Here is a 19,869-nt window from a genome sequence, read left to right as displayed (position 1 = left end):
CTTTGTCAGAGAGCCATCGAGCCATCCCCATCTTAATATATATTTGAAGCATGCGATAGCAAAACCCCTTTATTTCAATTAATTACCCTCCTAAAGTCTGATATCTAAAACTCTAGGCTACTTAATACTATACGATACCTAAGTGTCTATCTTAAACTGAGATATTAACACTTTTTTTCATATTAAGGTAGTTTTAGGTAGGCCTCGGCATGGTGCGCCCTTAGAGGGTCAGGGTCAGGGTCAGGGTCGGTGAGATTGGATCCTGGCCCTCGGAGGTGCGCCGCAGGTGGAGGTTCCTGACTTGGGATCCGCGGGGCCCATGTTAATGTCTAGGTTTAGCCATATTCGACACCTCAGTTTCCGCTTCTCGATTTATTAGGTCAGCAGTCTCCCAAAACTTCCCCACCATCCATTAATTAGACCTGGCACTCGCCCGCGCTGGCACTCACCCGCGGGCGAGTGCCAGGAAAGTGCCAGGTCTAATTAATAGTCGCCCTGAGTGACTGATCAGCTGCGTGGCACCTCGTAGCATAGATGCCAATTTATAGTCAGCAGAACAGCATCTCTTTCTTAACACCCTATACTAGAACGGTGCATTAGCGTGGCACTGGTTTCATGGCTGCATTGTTTGCCTCCTTACAGTAAAAGACAGTCGGTTGTTTGAATCTGCCTTCTCACCTGCAGAAATCCCTGGTCGATTCTGACACGAGTTCGTCAAGGTGGGTCACTGTGTACAGCACGAACTTAAACCAGGTGGGGTGACCGCATGACTAAAATGGGATTTTTGGTATGGACCAGTCGACCAAGGGGCATGTTGGCCCAAGAAGGAGGAATCTACTCCGTATCAGAGCCCTTCTCCCATTTCCCTTGTCTGTACGCTCAACTACGAAGGCACCTTGTGACGGATGGAGAGAGCCTCGGGTCTGGCGGGTCCATCATCCTCCATCGTGTTCAAGCGGGGTACGCATAGATGACGAGAGCGGAGAAACTGATTGAATCTTCGATCCTAAACCGACGAATTCCTTGATTCTGGTAGGTCCTTCACGCCGCTGAAATCATTATTTGCTCACGTGAAGAATCATCAACAAAAGCTCTAACCAGTGTTAAGTGATTGGCGGGGTCACGGGGTGGATGTAACGCTACCCGGTGCGATGTCTTTGATGCGAAGTACATACATGCAGGGGCGGTGATGCGCATGTCTCACCTGTCACTTGTGTTGATTGGCCGTGGGACCGACCTCGGGCGGTGGCCTGACAATCCAAGACATGGCACCCATTCCATGTCTTGGGTTGTCAGGCATCCCGGAAGTACTCCATCGGTACATCATCGCTACTACCTATGGTCCGAGCAACATATCTATATAAATACCGCTAATTCCTTCTCTTGTCAGGAGGGAAACAAATAATCCAAGCTTCTGTTGCAAAACAAAAAGCAAAATACCAACCATGAAGACCTCCCTAATCACATTTGGTGCCCTCCTCGGCCTGGTCTCGGCCCAGAATGCCGTCGTGCACAATCACTGTGCCACCACCGTGTATGTGCAGTCGTTCCCTTACGATGGCAGTGCCCCCGGCCCTCTCACCACCGTTCCCAAGGGGGAAACTTTCTCCGAGAAATTTAGAGCATCTGGCTCGGTACGTTACTCCATACTATTCGGTTTGGCAATACTCCATATAGCAAGGGAAACTGACCGGAGATGGAATGTGCAGACCGTGAAGATCGCCAAGACAAAGACGTTGGACACACCTCTCTTCTTGGGCTATTCGTTCTCGTCCAACCCGGACTACGCGTACTGTGAGTGCACCTAATCTATCTGTTAGCTAGGAATCTTTTATTGACCGGATCCTTCTTCAAGATGAACTGAGCACGGAATGGGGCAACCCCTTCGCAGCGAATCCCAACTCGCTCAGTCCCGGGGACGGCTGTGAGGTCTTTGACTGTGCGGCGAATGATGCCGCCTGCTACAGTACCCCAGCCCATAAGAAGGTCTATGGGTGCCCCCAGCCAGTCACCCTGACGGCGGACCTGTGTCAGTAAATATGTCGCTTACACTCTGTAATGTGGTAGGGTTATAGGGATATCCCTTTGTTTTATTGTCCTTATTTCAAACTGTCGCAGCCCGTCTCAAGAATAACTATGTGCGAGAATGAAACATGCATTTTTCATGACACAAGTACTATGTGGGAGAAGTCCCAAGGGATCATAGCTTGCAGATAGGCCTACCCGATGTAACCCGGCATTGACGTCGCGTAGTTGGAAGATTCAGCATCTAGTCTGCGCCAAAACCCGCGAATGGGGTGCGATAGGATTAAAGTCCTATTTTAATTATGTATTGAAATGGGGGTGGCTCGATGGCTGTCTGGTAGCGCAGGCTGGGCAACATCGACTAGGAGAACACACCACCACTCCCAGGCTCTGTATGAGGCGGGTGGAGGTTCGTCTGGAAGAGTCACTGCGTATTACTCTTAATGTCGTACCATGAATAAAGAAATGTGGTGAAAAACTGTCATGAATTGGGTAGATGCCTGATATATCTCTATCCTCTCGATAAAAGCCTTCTTTTGGACTTTTAGAATTCAATGCGACTGATAGAAGTAATATCTTATAGTCCAAAAATCGGGAAATTGCCGAATTATTATTTAGAGAAGTCAAGATTATAAAATCCTAGAAGCTTTTGATTTTTAATAGGGTGTACTCTAACGGATACGCACCGGGTATGCTGGAGCACGCACTATAGGCCAATGATCGTGTAAAAAACCGTGAGGTGCTTACTACAGTTGACAATAGAGTATAGGGAAAACTCCTTTAGCACTTACATAGATTATCTCAATCTTCTCTCAGTCAACCGTTGCGAATGAATTCTGAAAGACGCTTCATTTTTCCGCAAATTCTCTACTGTGGGCGTTTCATACTTCCCTGAGTACTCCCATTAAACTTAAGGGCCGTGAGACGGTCTGCTAGATAGAACCCAAACACAGAACATACCGTACCCATCGAGATATTCCAATTGAGACCTTGGACGTAGGTGCAGCAAATGATATGGAATTAAAAAAGGTGACATGCCCCTTGTCGGCCCCTCTTGAAGTAGACCTTAGGGTTAGATCAGAAAATTCGAGGCTACATGGATGTTTCGTTGCGGTAATGTAGGAAGTGAGATCTTGTAATGGCAACGAAGAAGAGGAGGATGATTTTATTGTTGCATGAAATCCGACATTCGTAAGATTTTGGGGTTGCGTTTTCACGCCGTCACATCAGTAGGTGTCTACACATGGCACCGTAGCGATGTGATGAAACAGGGGAACGTAGAAGCAAGGTTTTAGCTTCTTCAGAAACAGAGTCTATGGTGCCGCAGACTTTCCGAACAAGTTACCTTAATCTCCCATTTGCCCGAAATGCCATGGTAGGATACAATATTTGGCTGGGTAGACTGCTACCCTCCCTTATCCAGGCAATACCTCCGCTATTTTACAAGACTGTGATCGTTAGTGTATACTACCTTAGACTGCGGGTGGAAAGCCCACATAGCACGTTCCATTTGCTAGAGTCCATTGCGATGTTGTTCTGTCGGGTGAACATAAATTGAGCCAGATCCCACTGCTTTCTTCTTTCTTTCCATCACCATCGCCAACTCGCACGACATTCCTTTAGTCCACAGACACCTCGTTCTTAAAGAACGTTTCATTCTTCATTCCTTTACGGTAGAGTTGGACTCTAAATACTATTTTCATCATTATTCTATATTCAAGCCCAACCGACCTCATTCAATATGCACCTCGCAGCTCTGGCTACCGGCCTGAGCCTCTTAGCTACTGTTGTTTCAGCGGTGCCTCATAGACTCAAAGCCAATCGGCGTGCACCTGGCGCCCAGAACGTTGTATACTGGGGTCAGAATGGAGGTGGCACCGTTGAAAACAACGATTTGTCCACGTACTGCATGTCGACTGCTGGCATCGATGTCATCGTGCTCGCCTTCCTATACGAATACGGCAACGGCAACGAGATTGCGTCTGGCATTATTGGCCAGTCTTGCTCTATCTCGACATCCGGCGAGCCCTCGCAGTGCGATGCCCTAGCGGCCGCTATTAGCACATGCCAGGCTAATGGCGTCAAAGTTATCCTTTCACTCGGTGGAGCCATTGGTGCATACTCTTTATCTTCACAGCAGGAGGCTGAAACTATCGGCCAAAACCTCTGGGATGCATATGGCAAAACTAGCAACGGTAGCATTCCTCGACCTTTTGGCAGCACCTTCGTGAATGGCTGGGATTTCGATATCGAGGCTTCCAGTGGTAATCAGTACTACCAGTATTTGATTAGCACGCTTCGGTCTAACTTCGTATCTGACCCTTCTAACAACTACTACATCACGGGTGCGCCACAGTGTCCGATCCCAGAGCCTAACATGCAGCAAATTATTGTAAACTCTCAGTTTGATTACCTCTGGGTCCAGTTTTATAACAACCCTGGCTGCTCTCTTAACGGCGCAATCAACTACGACGCATGGGTCTCGAACGTCGCTGGAACGCCGTCGTCCAATGCCAAAATCTTCATTGGTGTGCCTGCCGCACCGGATGGCGCCACAGGAACCGCTAGCGGTGCACAATACTACCTCGAACCAAGCGCCCTTGCCACTTTGGTCGGTAACTACGGCTCCAATCCCGCATTTGGTGGAATCATGATGTGGTCTGCAGGATTCTCCGACTCCAATGTCAATAACGGATGCACTTATGCCCAGGAGGCTAAGCGTATTCTGACCACTGGCTCGCCTTGCTAGTTCAAGCGTCGCGCCATTGTTCCACATCCTCCGAGGTCCAGTGACTAAAGTCACCTTCCATTCTTTCTGTCGGCCTCTGAATTTGGGTATAGGCCTGATAAGGTTCTTCTAGAGCTATCCATTCGCTGAAACATCCATTTGAGTTTTTGTCTTCGAGCTGAAGTTGACGGAGGTTGTGTTCTATTTTACACATCACATATACCTTGGAACAAAACATGGCACATGTAGATACACGTTACCATAAGAGAACTGAGTATTTGAAACCTTGACTTCCAAGTATTTACCTAGATTGCAGTAGTAGGATGTATTATTTTTATTGGTTTAATTTATGCCATTTGCATATATCTTGGCCTCAGTTTCATAAAACTCATGGCACTTTCAAAAGTCTCTTGTGATCAAAAGCCATATGCGCACACCTCGTCGATTTGCGGTGATATGAAATGAACCCAGTATGAAAGCCTCTCTTTCTGGATTAGGAAATTTCTATCCCTGCTGAATGGTTGTCCTAACCCGCTTTCCCGAGGCCTATAAACTGTACTGCAATACTTCGATGCCTTTTTCATGAACATTCAATGAGAAAGCTGCCAGAGCTAGTTGAAACCAGCCGCCCACTTTGAGACTCTTTGTGTGCAGAGTAACACAAACATGTTCACGAGTCATGCTACCATGAGGTGTGCACGCTACTGTCACTGTACGACATCGGTTTTCTCTCGGAAGATAACTCTATCTGGGTCTCAAAAGTCGCGGTGATAAGCCGAAAAGTCTTCATTAAGGTTTGAAGGAGGCACCCCCGGAGCTCAGTTGCTCCAAGCAAGTTTGGCTGTAGCGCTCAATGAATGGGTTCGACAAATTAAAAGGAATCGACTAGCGTGTTTTTTTCGGCTTTACTGTCTTAATCGGTCTAGATTGTAAAGCGAACGAATTTATAATCAGGGGAGACCCACATTCCTGCCTAGAAGCGGTATTCCCCTAATAGACCCTCTGGTGCATACCAAGGCATATGAACGATATTTCTACAAGAGTTTGAATCTTTTGCTATTTCTACCATATTCTCAATCATTTCAAAGTATTCATTTTATGTAGAGTCTATCTACTCCCGCCATTGAACTTTTGCCATGAAGAGGAATGTAACAAGCCTGTACTGGGGTACACGAAATAATCGGGCCATAGTGGTATCGCTAATTATTCAAAAACCCTGAAAATCAGTGCCAACCCTAAGATTAGGTATATTCCAGGGGCAGAAAGAATTGTATCATCTAAATTGCGGTGCCTAGGGTTGCATTAGTTCGAGGGTGCGGGGTTCCTTCAGTATACTAGTCGGGATTAGTTGTTGTCAGTGCAAAAAACTAGTCTGTTCTAAGTATGACGCCACATCGGGTCATATTCCCGTTCGGTTCCATTCAATCAGAGCCCAAACTACATGTCAAGACGAGATAAGAAATAATGACAAGGATCGGGGTCTCGATCACTCGTGATGTCCAGGTCATGGTTGCTATTATCTGACGAGGCTCGATGTGATGGGGGTCTCTACTGTCCTGTTGATGCTCCATTTTCCCTTAACCCTCCTGTCACAGTAACATCTAAGAATATTAGCAGAAATAGCGTATGGAATTAGGGAATGAAAGCGGAGTGAATCATGGCCTAAAGCCTCGAGTCAGGTGGCATAAGGGGAAGGCGCCGACGATAGATGTGGTGGCGTTCACTAACCGCTCCCATGCTTCGCAATAGGGGTTTTGTTCAAGCTACCTCTTTCATCGCTCATGATTTATCTTCCCTATAGTGAATACTGATATGGTATCTTTTCATGCATGGTCTTCATAGCACTACGTCATAGAGCTGTTACTTTACCCTATGTTCTGGCTTTTCGCTTTTATGTTAGACAAGGTGCGTTGTAGATATCCTTGGTGTACTCTGACTGTGCGGGATATGACCCAATGTTGGCTCTCCAGCAAGAATTCACTAGATAATATAGGCTATTTATAATACTAGGTATCTTGCAACTCGTTTCTAAACAAGGTACAGCGGAGGAACAAGCTCATAAATAAGTCCAGGACAGGAAACCTCCCCTCTCCAAACTCTCTCTCTATCTGTGGACTCCAAGTCACTGAAATGACCGCGCCTCTCACTGTAGTGTAAGACCAGAGCGTAGGCAGCACGAACCACGATTCTTGACGTCAAGAAAGCCGCGTTCTGGCGACAAGTACCAGGAATGTAGTGAGCGATTAATACGTTAGACTGCACGTGGCCGTGCAGATACAGTCATGAAATAGTTTGTCACATAGTATCGTCCGATATTTAACAATCCATTGGCCAGGTCTTCCAAGTCTTCTAGGCATCTTAGGGCACCAATGGTGAGGATGAGATAGAATTTGGGACCAAGCATAGGCGGGTCACACAGAGACTTCCGCTCCAGTCAATCTAGCAGGTGGTAAAGAAGCAATGACTCGTCAAAAGGGTTCACGAGGCAGTTTATCGTGGGCAAATGGCACGGGTGGTACCCAAAAATGCTAAACCGGACGATTCTCCGAAAAGAATGTACGTGCTATGAGATGCGTGGGTGAGGCGAGGAGTGTTGACCAAGTTGTTGGAAGCTGGCGGTGGAAATTTATGTCAAGGAGACTGGCTTTGACTATTCTCATTCTTTGAAACACAAAGAAGAGTTATGACAAACTTCGCCGCATTCCAGTAACACCTATGAAACTGGTAGCTTGATCAATTGTGTAAATCATGCATATTATATAGCCCACTTTCCTCATCACGAATCGGTACTAGCTCTGGTATATTCGCAAGGCGACCTGTGAAGCCACGTGATAATAGTAGGCCTTGATAATTCTGATGGTCTACTATCGAATTCTCCAGCTTCTTCCTTGAATATGCTCCAGAAGATCTCCTCCAAAAAGAGATCATTGTTCTATCTAACCTAACTATGCTTCAGGTGAATCTGACTTCTTAATCACTAGAGAGAGTGAAGGGTTTATGCTAATTAGGGCGAACTCGGCTTCGGTGTAGTCAACAACCCTCACTGGATCATAAGACGTTATTGTGGGTCGATGCCGGCAGTTGCTGAAGCGGCAGTGGGTCGAGAGCTGGTGCTGGATGAATCGAGAGCACGGCCATCTGCACAAATTATTGAAAAGATCATTGTAAGTAGTCACCACGCTCGAGACAATGTTAGGAGGTTAGGAACGCAGGTGCAGCCCAACCTCGTTGCTACTAGGAGAGAATCCGTCGTCCCTTTTTTGGCCCATAACTACCAACTCCTTTCAGATCTTGCTTTCTCCACATATGTCCTCTCCGTCGATCGTGAGCTTCGCCATGCTGTACGCCTCGTTTCCATCAAGAAAAATTATCTAAATAACGTTTCGATTGTTCATGTTCTCACAATCGAGATGGTACGTTTTCTGGAGTCCCCCAGCCTGAGCCATGGCATTCTGATCACATTGTGCAGCCCAAAGTCAAGGAATGCCGCATTCTGACTCTTGAAACCCGATTAAATCCTGGAACCTTCTGTCTCTGAAAAGGCCCGAAAGTATTTCTCTACATCAAAAGTTGGCGGACTCATTCAGCCTGAATGTCACAATAAACCTTCCTCGGGATGAGCTCACCCAAGACCCGTCGGCTTGTCCCCGCCGACACGTAGTTATAAATTCGTTCGCACATCCCTGGTGACCATGGGCGACCCAAAATCTGTAAAAATGGTGTCCAAAGCGGAACAACAAGTAAGGAGTATACCTGATCTCTTCAGTCATCTTGAGCCGATTACTGACTTATCGGTCTCGATTCAGATCATCCGTGACCTTCAAGCGAACTGGATTTGGGTCCCGAACTGGGTGGATTCTTCAGAAAATAACACAGCCGGAAGAGTCGTCCACTTCTTTCGTATTTTCAGTTTAATCTCAAAGCCGACGCGATCGATGTTGCATTTTTCGGCCGACACACGTTATAAGCTTTACATCGACGGGAAGCATGTGGCTGTCAGTCCAAGCAGAAGTGGCCTATTAATCTGCTACTATGAAACTCTAGATATTGCGCCGTATCTGAAAGCGGGACATAATGAGATACGTTTCGTCGTGGTTCGCTACTTTGCGGCATCGCGGAGTGCGATGGCCTTCGAGCGAACGGCTCTTCCTGGATTGACGGTCATTGGGCACATCGAGACGAGTTCAGAAGTTATTGACCTCAGTTGCTTGACAGCCTGGGAATCATATGTAGACAACAGTATTCAATTTCCATTGGGATTGGCCGACGATGTGTTTCTCCACGTAAGGCACGATCTTGGCCGAGTATTCCCTCCCTATGCTGACCTTAATTTCATAGATCAGTGAGCGCATATCCCCAACGAAGCCTGAACTACCTTTGAAGTCACTTGCATACAATATTAAAACACTCAACGGGGACATTCCGCCTTGGAACTTACACCCGCGGTCGATACCAGTGCCTGAGTCAACGCCAGCTGTTCTCAACAATGTTAGAACTTGCAAAGGTGCCATTGACGCGGACAGTTGGACCGCTTTTTTTACTGAACATCAAGCCCTGCCACTTTCATCAAGCTCCACTTATACAATTGAGGTTCAAGCGGATGTCCACTCAACCGCATTTCTGCGGTGGTCTTTCAAGGCTGTTAAAAGCCATTCTCAACTCACCATGCGGGTGACATACTCGGAAGGATATTAATTGGAGCCTCGCTCATATCCATTCTTCCGGTCCAAGGCGGATCGATTAGATGCAAGTGTCGGTCATATTGTTGGCCCTTACGATGAGCTGACGCTCGATCTCCCGGGCTCAGAAGTCGTTATCTATGAGCCATTCTGGTTCCGTACTTTCCGTCTCTTGCGCATCGAAATCATATTACGCTACTATCATTTGATGCTACCCAAGTTAATTACCCAATGGCTGTAAAAGCCAGTTGGAAGGAGCCCGGAGATGCGCACAGTAAACAAATCTGGGACGTATCAATCCGGACTATGCGCACTTGTATGTTTGATGGGTATTCTGACTGCCCTTTCTATGAACAGCTACAGTAAGCGTTGTTTTCCAGAGATAAGAGACACTTGATTAATAATATGAATAGATACCCTGGAGACAGTCGCTCTGTCTGCTTATTCCACTACCTCTTGTCCGGTGACGACCAGCTCATGCGACAAGCCATTACAAACTTCGCGGCTTCAGTCACACCAGAGGGACTTACACAGTCTCAATTCCCCTCGCATGTGCCGCAAGTGATTGCTGGGTTCTCTCTATTTTGGATCTTACAAGTCTGCGACCAACACCTATTTTTCGGTGACACACGGTTTGCACGAGGCCTCATTCCGCGCATAGACGGTGTACTTGAATTTTTTCATGCGCATGTTGACCACTTTGGCTTAATCAGCGGACTACCAGAGGCTGTTTGGCAATATGTTGACTGGGTAACAACCTGGGGAGCGACCAATGAGCATCCAGACAAAGGTGTCCCAACTTCCGGACGAAAATCAAACAGACACACCTACTTTAGTATGCTTTATGCATGGGTTCTACAGAAGGTTGCCAGGCTCGTGCGCGATGTTGGCAGACCGGGCCATGCATTCGAGTACGAAGCACGTGCAACTTCGCTTCTAGAAGCCGTTCGTGCGCATTGCTAGGATGGACAGTATTTTACTGACTCAACTGCCAATGTCGCTGATGAGCTATCATATTCTCAATACTGCCAGGTTTTTGCTGTTATCTCAGGAGCAGCACATTCTGAGGATCATGAACGTATTCTAGCAGAATCATTCTCAAACGATCGCTTCTCAAAGTGCTCGTACATGATGTGTTTTTATGCATTCAGGGCACTTGCCTTGGCTGGTGATGAATTTTACGAACAATTCTGGGTTCGTATGTGGGAACCATGGCGCAAGATGTTGGCTCATAACCTTTCGACTTGGGAGGAGGACGATGTCAGGCAACGCTCAGACTGTCATGCTTGGGGAAGTGTGCCAATCTACGAATATTGCACTGAGCTAGCCGGTATTCAGCCAGTGGCGTCGGGCTCGTCCAAGATTTTGTTCAAGCCGCGGCTTGGGCTCACTGGGGCTTTAGAAGCAAAGGTAGCACTTGGCAAGGACAACATGGCCAAAGTCTCATGGAAGTGTGTCTCTGGTAAGATAAAAGTTGTGGAGCTCACGCTCGAAAAGCCTATTGAGGTTGTAAGCCGATTACCCGGAAAAAATTATGAGGAGCATGGTGTGGTGAACTTCATTAGACTAAGCTATGGGGTTTAAGAGACACTTATTCTAGCTCTCTCCATATAGTATTTGTCATTAAATGTCTGTGGAAAATCGGGCATGGTTAAATAAAGATATGCAATAATCAATTTGAAAAGCTTTGCACTAATATTTAGCTTCTTCAGGAAGCGAATTTGATGGCCTGAGCTAGTCAAGAGACTACCCCTTTGGAACTGCCTTTCGGGATATGTTAAGTTCTGCGTAATTTAAGGTGCTATTTTGAGTATGAGGAGAATTTGCTGCCTCGCCCACTCCATTGAGCAAGATTTGAGTTGGCTCAATGTGGTTTCTTCACGCAATTCTTCCTCGACAGAACAAGATGCAGTAGTTTGATGTCGAAATGCCTAAATGATTGAAACTCACTCTGATTATGATTGCATATGGGTTCATTTTACGCCAAAAGATTATAAAAGTCTGTCTAGCACCTGTGATCATTTGCACGAATCTGGATATCCGTAATATATCCCTTGAAGTGGCGAAGGTTGATTTTCATCTCGAACCTTTCGGGGCCAAAAATGTCAGCTAGACAATATAACGAAATTGTAGAACTCGGGGCATGGGTTGGGCTTGCATCTGACTTACATCTCATTAATTTCAGCGGGTGTTCTTCGTGTTACTTCGGGAAGAATGAACCAAGCAACTATTACAGCAAGTGTACCCGTGCCGGCGAAGCTTTTTGTATGGAAACATAGTCAGTTGATTGTTTTGGTTATGGTGTGGAAATTCCTATAATACTGACAAAACCCCGGTTTTAACACCCCAACTGGATACCGGAGGATTGTTGATCATCAATGGCGTGCAAAAGTTAAACATAATGGCAATCCCATTCGAAGAAGCGAGTGCCCATCCTGTTGTCTTTGCGCGTAAGCGCTGCTGGAGAATTTCAGCGGCGTAGGCATAACCGATTGCTGACGCACCAGTTGTCGACAGAGTTGCCAAGCAAGCAAAGAAGATCTTCGTCATACCGTCAACAAAAATTTGGAAAGACTCTCCGAACTGGAGCTAGTAGGGGCTTACTAGAAGTGAGCTTGTCGAGGGCTTCGTATAATCAAAACAGCCAATGATTCCTAGGCACAGAACCGACACTGATGTCACTGCGTAGGGGTATATAGTTAATGGATGTCGTCCAACCCTATCCGTAGTGACAGCGGTAACGATCATAGACAGCAATTGAACACATGAAAGAATGACGGTGACTAAGAATGGATCTTTGCTGCCGGCATATTGAACTAGTGGTGATATTAATCGGAGGAGACGCAATGGGCAAGATATAGTACCAACTCACAAAAATAAGTAGCATACGTATTAAAGATAGACAGGCCGACCAATTGCTGAGCAATTTTTGGCCATAGTTGTGAGAGCAATAATTTTTGACACGGCTATTTGTACTCTCCTCTCTGGATGCGAGGTCTTTTACACTCATTGGAGGAGTGCCAAAGTAGACTCCTGCAGAGATAACGTCTGATGATGATAGGTTCCCGCAGACGGTTTCTTGCCAGCTTACTTGGGAAGCCTCGTCTGTGGCAGCTGTCCAGGATTTTCCCTGGGCAATAGGATCACTTGCAACGTAAACTATCCGGACCCTTAATTAGCTCTTTAGTGTCTAGTTCTGGGGGTAATAGAGAGATATCAAAATCAAAAAAGCGTCTGAAGCTTACAATTAGGCTCGTTTCAAAGTTCAACGGAATAAAGGTTTTTTATCTGGCTTTGAATGAGAAGCGCTGCAGAAGCTATGTTGGATAGTTTATCCAATCGGCGATTTAAACAAACAATCACCCTGCCAGCGTAACTTGCAGCTAAGGAAATAAAAGAAGGGCCATAAGTCAGAGATTCGGGTGCATCGATCGTGCTAGCCACAGTGTAATTGACAGTCTCCGCTGACGACGCATTGTATGTTGCACGATCTCTGTGTAGCATTAGCATAGGCTTTCCGATCGATCAATATCTGTACACACTGAGTCGTGCCTCCAATTCTTATAGGTGGCCATGTTCCCGTCAAGTCTTTCATATTCTTCAAGCACGTCGTTGATTGTATATCTTGGATATACTCGGGGAATGCAAAAATTTCGAAGCTACGATGTGAGTAGAAGTCTATAAGGCAGATTCGGTTACCTACGATATACCGACTGGAGCGGCTGAAAGTTGTGCACTGTAATTCGATGGTGGGGATGTCGGGATATTGAAACTCAGTCCGGAAGCCGGTGCAGCGACAGCCAAGAGCCACGCCGAAAACAGATGAAAAGCAAACATGGCCTGTTGAATCTTCAATGTAATTCCCTCAAAAATTTTGGTTGCGGACCTGAAGTATTCATATATATTGATCGACCGGATGTAGTCACCTCTTAAGTACAAATGATTCAGGTCCGTGCAGGACCGGGAAACTCCACATTTCAGCAAATATCTTTGATCCCTGCTCCCATGTCCAGTGCGAATGGCATTTTTTCCGGAGGACGGGCCTCGCTTTCAGCTTCTCGGGAAAATTGTGCACTGGAATTGATCGGCAGTCGAACTCTTGACCCGCATACGAGCCAGGGTCGGCTATTGACGGACTAAATAAGCCCGAATATTTCGATGGTGCAACTCTTGGGCATAATCTTCTCAATAACGGCAGAATCTACTAACTCCTACCTTTAATCGCAATAGCCCAAGGCACTTTCGCTAGTTAGTCACTCGGAAACCCCGGCACCAAGGACCTGAGGATTCAAGTTACCACCTGTGCTGTGCTGGCTGTTTTATGGACCTAAAGCTACAGTGACTAGCCCAGTCTGGCTCTAATAGAAGCTGCGATATGTAGATCCACTGCCTAGCAAGAGCCAAATGGTGCTGTCAGCCTTTAGGCGGGTAGTAACAACCCCTCCAGATCGAGTACTATGGGCTTGCCCGGCGATGTTCACGCCTAATTTTGTCACATTTGCGACTCATTAAGGCCAGAATCATCAAAGATGAGAAAGGCAAGTCATGCTAGGAATTTCCATTCTTGATACAGGGAGTCCTCTGACCTTGATTGGGCCTTGAGCATTCATGATTGTAGGTTGAGTTAGGAGATTATATGATCTCTTCCTTCTAGAAATTCATGAATGCTTTCAGGAAAAAATGAAAGGGCTATGATACCCCAGTACTTTTCTCCAAATCTTCAAAAGCATCACGCCTGGGCTCAAATATGTCATTTCGAGGACAGGAGGTCACACTCGACAGTTTCAAGAGCCTCATAAAAGGCGACAATAGAGGGAATCACCATGATGTGTTCGAGATAGCTGCGCTTTGAGCTGATACAACCTCTTACACTGGTGCTGAAAGTAATAAAATAGAGCTGCAAGGCTCCTATTTCCACTTTCGACTTGTGTGCCTAGGTAAGGACATTTGGATGTTTCTCGGAAACTCGATTCTATCGGAGGTAATATATTGCTGGACTCCGTACTAGGGGTACGAACATTGAATTTCCAAGGTTATTTCTATCCTGATTTCAAATATCCGCTATAGCACGGCGATGCACTCAATTTCCACGTCAGTGTTCAGCGGCAACGTCTTGACCGCAACACACCTGCAAGATCCCATATATTAGCCACCGCTTATAATATGCAGAAACGTGTCACCCGCATGCACGAGGAAAAAGATCGCCAAGCATAGGTAGAGATGCAAAGATAAAAACTCACGTCCGACATGGCTTTACATCACCCCAGTACTGCATATAAACTGAGTTCATCTCGGCGAAATCGTCCATGTTGGATAGGAAGACGTTGACCTTGACGACTTTGTTGATATCGGTGCCGGCTTCCTCAAGAATATGGCTCAAGTTCTTGATGCATTGGTGCTATTCATGTACAGCATGATTTAGCTTTCACGTAGTACTATGGAGGTGCAGCTGACGAACCGTGTGGGCCTTGACATCGCCATCAACAATTTTCCCGGTGATAGGATCCATTGGAACGGCACCGGAACAGTACACGACACCATTAGCAACGATAGCCTGCGAGTAAATACCCGGTAGAGGTTTGGGGGCCTTGTCGGTGAGCACGGGGGTCTTGGTAGTCATCTTGTAGGCGTGAGGGGATGGAAAGAAAAGAATGGGAGCAGAAGCATAGCTAAGGTCCCTTTTTACAAGTGGATGAAGACATCCCACGCACGGGGAAACGGACCCATTGGAAACGTAACGAAGATGCAAGACGTGGTAGCCAGAAGGGGATTTCCATGTAACGCAAAGGTGTGGCGCGCCCACACGCCCAGGCGATCTTTACTCAACTTGGGCTTTTGCAGGCTTATCGTGAGGATTGTTGTATCTCGTTGTTTCCCCCCGCACTTCGTATCCCGCCCCTTGCGTGGGGGTGACTGGCCCTCTCCGCGGGATTTAACCATTTATTATTTGCACCCCTGGCCCTTGGAATTCTGTATCTTTTGGGGGTTTTTTTTCAGGATAGATCCTCACTATGTCTGCCACCATTGCACAACCCCCCTACCCACTCCACGAGTCCGTTCGGGACCTGCTGGACCCGGAATATGTCGCCTTCTACAACAAACACGTTATCAACAATCAGCAGGTCCACTTACAACCCGTCGCAGCGTCACGGACCAGTGGTGTCTTGATCCCCGGTGCGGGACCGATGCTAGAGGTGGGCAAAACCCAGGATCTTTCCATTCAACGGCGAGTCACCGATGGCCCTTCCGTTCCCATTCGCTGCTTCACTCCCAAGGGAGAGACCCCCGCCGGTGGGTGGCCGGTCATGCTATATTTCCATGGCGGAGGTTGGGTTCTGGGTAACATTGACACGGAGAACGTGGTCTGTTCGAATCTCTGTGTGCGTGGTAACTGCGTGGTGGTGACGGTGGACTACCGGTGAGTGTGTCCCTTGCTTGCTTCATGTGCCTCGTGCTCACCTCCCATAGACTGGCTCCCGAGAACCCTTTCCCCGCTGCCGTCCACGATTGCTGGGAAGCGCTGCTTTGGCTGGTCGCCGAGGGTCCCGCCACGCTATCAGTTGACATGTCCAAAATCGCAACGGGCGGGTCTTCGGCCGGGGGTAACCTGGCTGCTATCATGACCCACAAGGGATTGACTCTCTCGCCCCCCGTGCAGTTCCGTGCCCAACTGCTCTCGGTCCCCGTCACCGACAATACCGCCACTGTGGAGAACAACGAGTCCTATCGCCGATACGAACACACTCCGGCATTGTCCGCCCCCAAGATGATCTGGTACCGCGATCACTATCTGCCCAAAGAGGCGGATCGGACTAACCCCGAGGCTAGTCCTCTCTTTTACAATGGTGACTGGTCTCCATTGCCCCCTGCTCTGGTCATGGTCGGCGAATTGGACGTACTTCGATCCGAAGGCGAACAGTATGCTGAAAAGCTACAAAAAGCGGGTGTGGAGGTGGATCTACAGGTTATGAAGGGAATGCCACACCCCTTCCTTGCCATGGACGGAGCCTTGTCTGAAGGTAAGCGGTGTATCACCTTGATGTGTGATGCATTGCAGAAAGCCTTTTGGAGCTCGTAAGCAGCTCGAGATTGGTTGTAAATTAGACCCGACCCGACTAGACTTGGAGGACCAAATGAAGACAAAAAAACATCGCAATAGATTGAATAAAAAGAGCTTTCAGCAGTACAATCAGGCCTCTTTAACGCCTTTTAGACTGTTTCCACACGAAATCCTTGCTGGTTCGACAATACCAAATGTTCGACGAAAAGCTAGGAAATGAACAAGGAACCCGACGGCCGGTCTCAAAAACGACACATCGCAGACTCGTACTCCCTCGCCGAATTCATTCTCAAACACACCGAGGTGTACCTTCAGTTTGCAGATTTCCCATGTTAAGTCAGTATGGGCCTGTTTTATTTCGATTGATCCATCGCTCCCATTGGGTTCGCTTTGTGTCCAACACAGAATGGTATCGGAGTCGGTGTGACATTTGTTGAAGCCTTTTTCTAAAGACCGGATGAATTCCAGCAATAAACGAACCCCTTTCAACAACCTCATTGGCAATTTTACTGTTCTCTCAATACATTTGCTATGAAAATTACTTGGATTTTCATTGAGAACCTCTCTGGTCGGTTTTGTCACAAAATTTCCTCTAAAAAGGAATAAACACCGGCGGACCTCAATAATCCGGACTCTTGACCCCATGGTCCTGCGCACAGCTTAGTGGCGAGCCTCCCGGACTTGAGTTGCGTATAATAATCCGATGCAAGTGGTTGATGAAAATTCTACATGATCAGAAGATCCGTCAAGACTCTCTGTGAAAGAAAACGGACAGTAACGTGGCTGGGGCATGGTCCTAAAGCAACCAAAGGATGCATTGATCAGAAGAATCCGGTGAGTGACTCTCCATTCTCGGGAGCTTTGTATAGGGTTGGAGGCAAGTATTTATTCATCTTCGACAGTAGTAAATCCCAGCCCCTCAGTTCCACCATTGGGCTCACAATCTCAGTCTAGGCCTCTGAAGACTTCCTCAAACCGCATTTCATTCCATCTAACATTGGGTTTAAGGCCCGCAAACTTCCACACGCCATTTACTTTGCTGTAGTAGTGCTCGTTTGTAGCATGCGAGTGACCGCGCAACTTAACCTCTTGGAGATCAGCCGTCTCATACACCTGATGCGCAGCACGAAGCTGGTGGTGACCGATGACCTCGGTATCAGAGATCTTCTCCCACCAAGTTTGACCAAGTAAATGTTGCGTCTTGATGGTGGGATCCCCCAGGAATCCAGGGTGTGTCACCATCGCCATGTAGTCGTCTGCGGACATGTCATCCCATCTTTTGAGCCCGATCTTGGTGTAATCCACCTATTTTGGTCAGCTGACAGTCTCACAGGCATCCAATTCATCCACTATGCGTGACTTACTGTCAGTGTTGGGGCAATGATGCTGCGGAGGCGGTCCCAGTCCTGAGACAGATGATCAGTAATGAATTCTTAGGTCGAGATCTGATCATTTACCTTTGCGTCGTAGCTATCAGCCCAATCGAAGACCAGCTTGGAGAGAACGAGATAGTCTACCATCATCAATCATCGTGTTTTCGACTTGAATTTCTGGAAGCTCACCTTGGAAGCTGATGTCCAAATTTGGCTCCGGGGCTTTCATTGCGGGAGACATGTTTGCACAGTACTTGGAATATTTCTCGGGGCAAATAGACTCGAGGAACTCCTTTGGTATATCATGTGGCGAGAAGGTACTTCCCGGTCCTCTGTGCCAACACGACCTTGGCCCAAGGCGTTCCGGATGCGGACTGCATACCAGATCTTTTCTCCATGTGCAGGAACACGACAATGCAACTGAAACCTGATGATGCGACGTACAGTAGACACCGTTCTTTTCCTCTGTGGCGAGCTTTCCGCATGCGGTGATTTGCGCATTTTCACATTGCCAGACCGAACGGTTTGGACTATACAGCCGTACCAGAGCTGGTCTACCCGCTTGGATCGGGATGACCTAGCTACTCTGAATGGATCAATCGAACGAGAACCAAAAATTCTGGTTTCAGCCAGGCACCATCGCATTGTCTTATTTCTATGGAACCTTTTTTTTTTTGTTTTAACTGTGTCTCTCCCGTGCTGTCTGTCATCTAGTCTGATCATCTACAAGCCGATCTTACACCCTCATTGCGATCATCAACCGTAAAGATGGTTGCTACCAATCCCAACGTCGATCCTGCGGAGCTTGCAGGCAAAGTCGCCCTTGTGACGGGCGGCAGCCGTGGTATCGGGTCTGGAATTGCCCTCGAACTGGCCAAGAAGGGCGCTTCCGTGGCCATCAACTTCGCTCGGGACCCCAAGTCCGCGGACAAAATGGTGCAGGAGCTTGAATCCCACGGCGTCCACGCGGCTGCCTTCCAGGCGGACTTGACTGAGGTCGAGGCCATCGAGAACCTGTTCCGACAGGTGGTGGCACACTTTGGCCAACTCGATATCGTCGTCTCCAACTCGGGCACCGAGAAATTCGTCTCTCTTCAAGACACGACGCTAGCCGATTTTAACGACGTCTTTGACCTGAACACACGAGCCCAGTTCTTCGTCGCCAAGAATGCCTACGACTACATCCAGCCCGGTGGACGTGTTGTGCTCATGTCTTCCATCGCTGCGGGTGTGGGTGTTCCCGGGCACTCGCTGTACGCTGGCAGCAAAAGCGCCGTGGAGGGCTTCACCCGCTGCTTCGCGGCCGACTTCGGCAAGAAGCGATGCACTGTGAATGCGATCGCCCCAGCTGGGGTGAAGAGCGACATGTGGCTGAAGAACTCATGGCGTTATGCCCCGGGTTGCGATCAAAATTCATCAATCGAGGAGATCGAGCAGGCCCTGGCCAACGGCAGCCCCCTGAAGCGCTGTGGAGTGCCCGCGGACATTGGCCGTGTCGTGGCATTCCTGGCCAGTCCGGCTGGAGAATGGATCAACGGTGAGTGGAATGTGACGACGGGATTTTAGGATTCTGGCTAATTGTGTCTAGGTCAAATATTGCCTTTGAACGGCGGTGCCAACATTTAAGTTGCAATGGGGGGCATATTTTTGCCGAGATATAGGGGAAATTCAGGGGTTGATGCAATACTGCGAGTGGTCGTGTTTGCTCTTCTGTACGAACCATACCTAGGCATTTAGAATCACAAGGAGCACGCCTAGCAGCAGATACTACGTGTTCCGAGGGAACTGTTTTCTTGCGGAAAATGTGCTGCGCAATTCAAGAAATCTATTTCGATGCATTAGAAACGTTTGAGAATTGAAACTCGTAGTCTTCACAACGTCTGCAATAGCAATCGGAGTTTATTGAAACTAATCTTCAGGTGGGGGAGATAGATTGGCAAACTTTTCATCATGGCGTTGACAAATAAATGGCTCTTAAGGCTCGTCATTTCCGTTTAAATCGCA

The 19,869-nt window shown here is 47.6% G+C and overlaps 8 protein-coding genes across 8 annotated transcripts; 5 read left to right on the top strand and 3 right to left on the bottom strand.

Annotated features, from left to right (window-relative positions):
- Nucleotides 1-1,445: 1,445 nt before the first annotated feature.
- Nucleotides 1,446-2,037, top strand: N7443_010991 (uncharacterized protein; the record flags this gene model as incomplete). Its single annotated transcript, XM_056891047.1, has 3 exons — nt 1,446-1,634; nt 1,710-1,794; nt 1,856-2,037. 3 exons carry the CDS (start codon nt 1,446-1,448, stop codon nt 2,035-2,037), a joined length of 456 nt encoding a protein of 151 aa, XP_056737538.1.
- A 1,729-nt stretch (nt 2,038-3,766) lies between these two features.
- On the top strand, nt 3,767-4,774 carry N7443_010990 (transcriptional regulator family TF; the record flags this gene model as incomplete). Its single annotated transcript, XM_056891046.1, has 1 exon — nt 3,767-4,774. One exon carries the CDS (start codon nt 3,767-3,769, stop codon nt 4,772-4,774), a length of 1,008 nt encoding a protein of 335 aa, XP_056737537.1.
- Nucleotides 4,775-8,469: 3,695 nt separating this feature from the next.
- On the top strand, nt 8,470-11,016 carry N7443_010989 (putative rhamnosidase B; the record flags this gene model as incomplete). Its single annotated transcript, XM_056891045.1, is given in 6 exon segments — nt 8,470-9,036; nt 9,092-9,424; nt 9,455-9,669; nt 9,681-9,794; nt 9,846-10,377; nt 10,396-11,016. The coding sequence occupies 6 exon segments, from the start codon at nt 8,470-8,472 to the stop codon at nt 11,014-11,016; spliced, it is 2,382 nt and encodes a 793-aa protein (XP_056737536.1).
- Nucleotides 11,017-12,322: 1,306 nt separating this feature from the next.
- On the bottom strand, nt 12,323-13,269 carry N7443_010988 (Enoyl-CoA hydratase AFT3-1; the record flags this gene model as incomplete). Its single annotated transcript, XM_056891044.1, has 4 exons — nt 12,323-12,562; nt 12,703-12,925; nt 12,975-13,110; nt 13,143-13,269. Coding segments are annotated over 4 exons (726 nt in total), but the record flags the coding sequence as incomplete, so codon positions are not given.
- Nucleotides 13,270-14,493: 1,224 nt separating this feature from the next.
- On the bottom strand, nt 14,494-15,052 carry N7443_010987 (putative L-PSP endoribonuclease family protein Brt1; the record flags this gene model as incomplete). Its single annotated transcript, XM_056891043.1, has 3 exons — nt 14,494-14,560; nt 14,673-14,830; nt 14,891-15,052. 3 exons carry the CDS (start codon nt 15,050-15,052, stop codon nt 14,494-14,496), a joined length of 387 nt encoding a protein of 128 aa, XP_056737534.1.
- A 391-nt stretch (nt 15,053-15,443) lies between these two features.
- N7443_010986 (alpha/beta hydrolase) lies at nt 15,444-16,510 on the top strand (the record flags this gene model as incomplete). Its single annotated transcript, XM_056891042.1, has 2 exons — nt 15,444-15,850; nt 15,901-16,510. The coding sequence occupies 2 exons, from the start codon at nt 15,444-15,446 to the stop codon at nt 16,508-16,510; spliced, it is 1,017 nt and encodes a 338-aa protein (XP_056737533.1).
- A 927-nt stretch (nt 16,511-17,437) lies between these two features.
- arp1 (scytalone dehydratase arp1) lies at nt 17,438-18,106 on the bottom strand (the record flags this gene model as incomplete). The annotated part of the gene is made up of 4 exons (XM_056891041.1): nt 17,438-17,797; nt 17,857-17,898; nt 17,950-18,005; nt 18,055-18,106. The coding sequence occupies 4 exons, from the start codon at nt 18,104-18,106 to the stop codon at nt 17,438-17,440; spliced, it is 510 nt and encodes a 169-aa protein (XP_056737532.1).
- A 527-nt stretch (nt 18,107-18,633) lies between these two features.
- arp2 (hydroxynaphthalene reductase arp2) lies at nt 18,634-19,491 on the top strand (the record flags this gene model as incomplete). The annotated part of the gene is made up of 2 exons (XM_056891040.1): nt 18,634-19,402; nt 19,454-19,491. The coding sequence occupies 2 exons, from the start codon at nt 18,634-18,636 to the stop codon at nt 19,489-19,491; spliced, it is 807 nt and encodes a 268-aa protein (XP_056737531.1).
- Between the last annotated feature and the right edge of the window lie 378 nt (nt 19,492-19,869).

This window comes from Penicillium atrosanguineum, assembly GCF_028827265.1.
Source record: "Penicillium atrosanguineum strain IBT 20685 chromosome Unknown utg000008l_segment0_segment0, whole genome shotgun sequence".
NCBI lineage: Eukaryota > Fungi > Ascomycota > Eurotiomycetes > Eurotiales > Aspergillaceae > Penicillium > Penicillium atrosanguineum.
The sequence above is the reverse complement of the archived record's forward strand: the minus strand, read 5'-3'. Positions and strand labels throughout refer to the sequence as shown.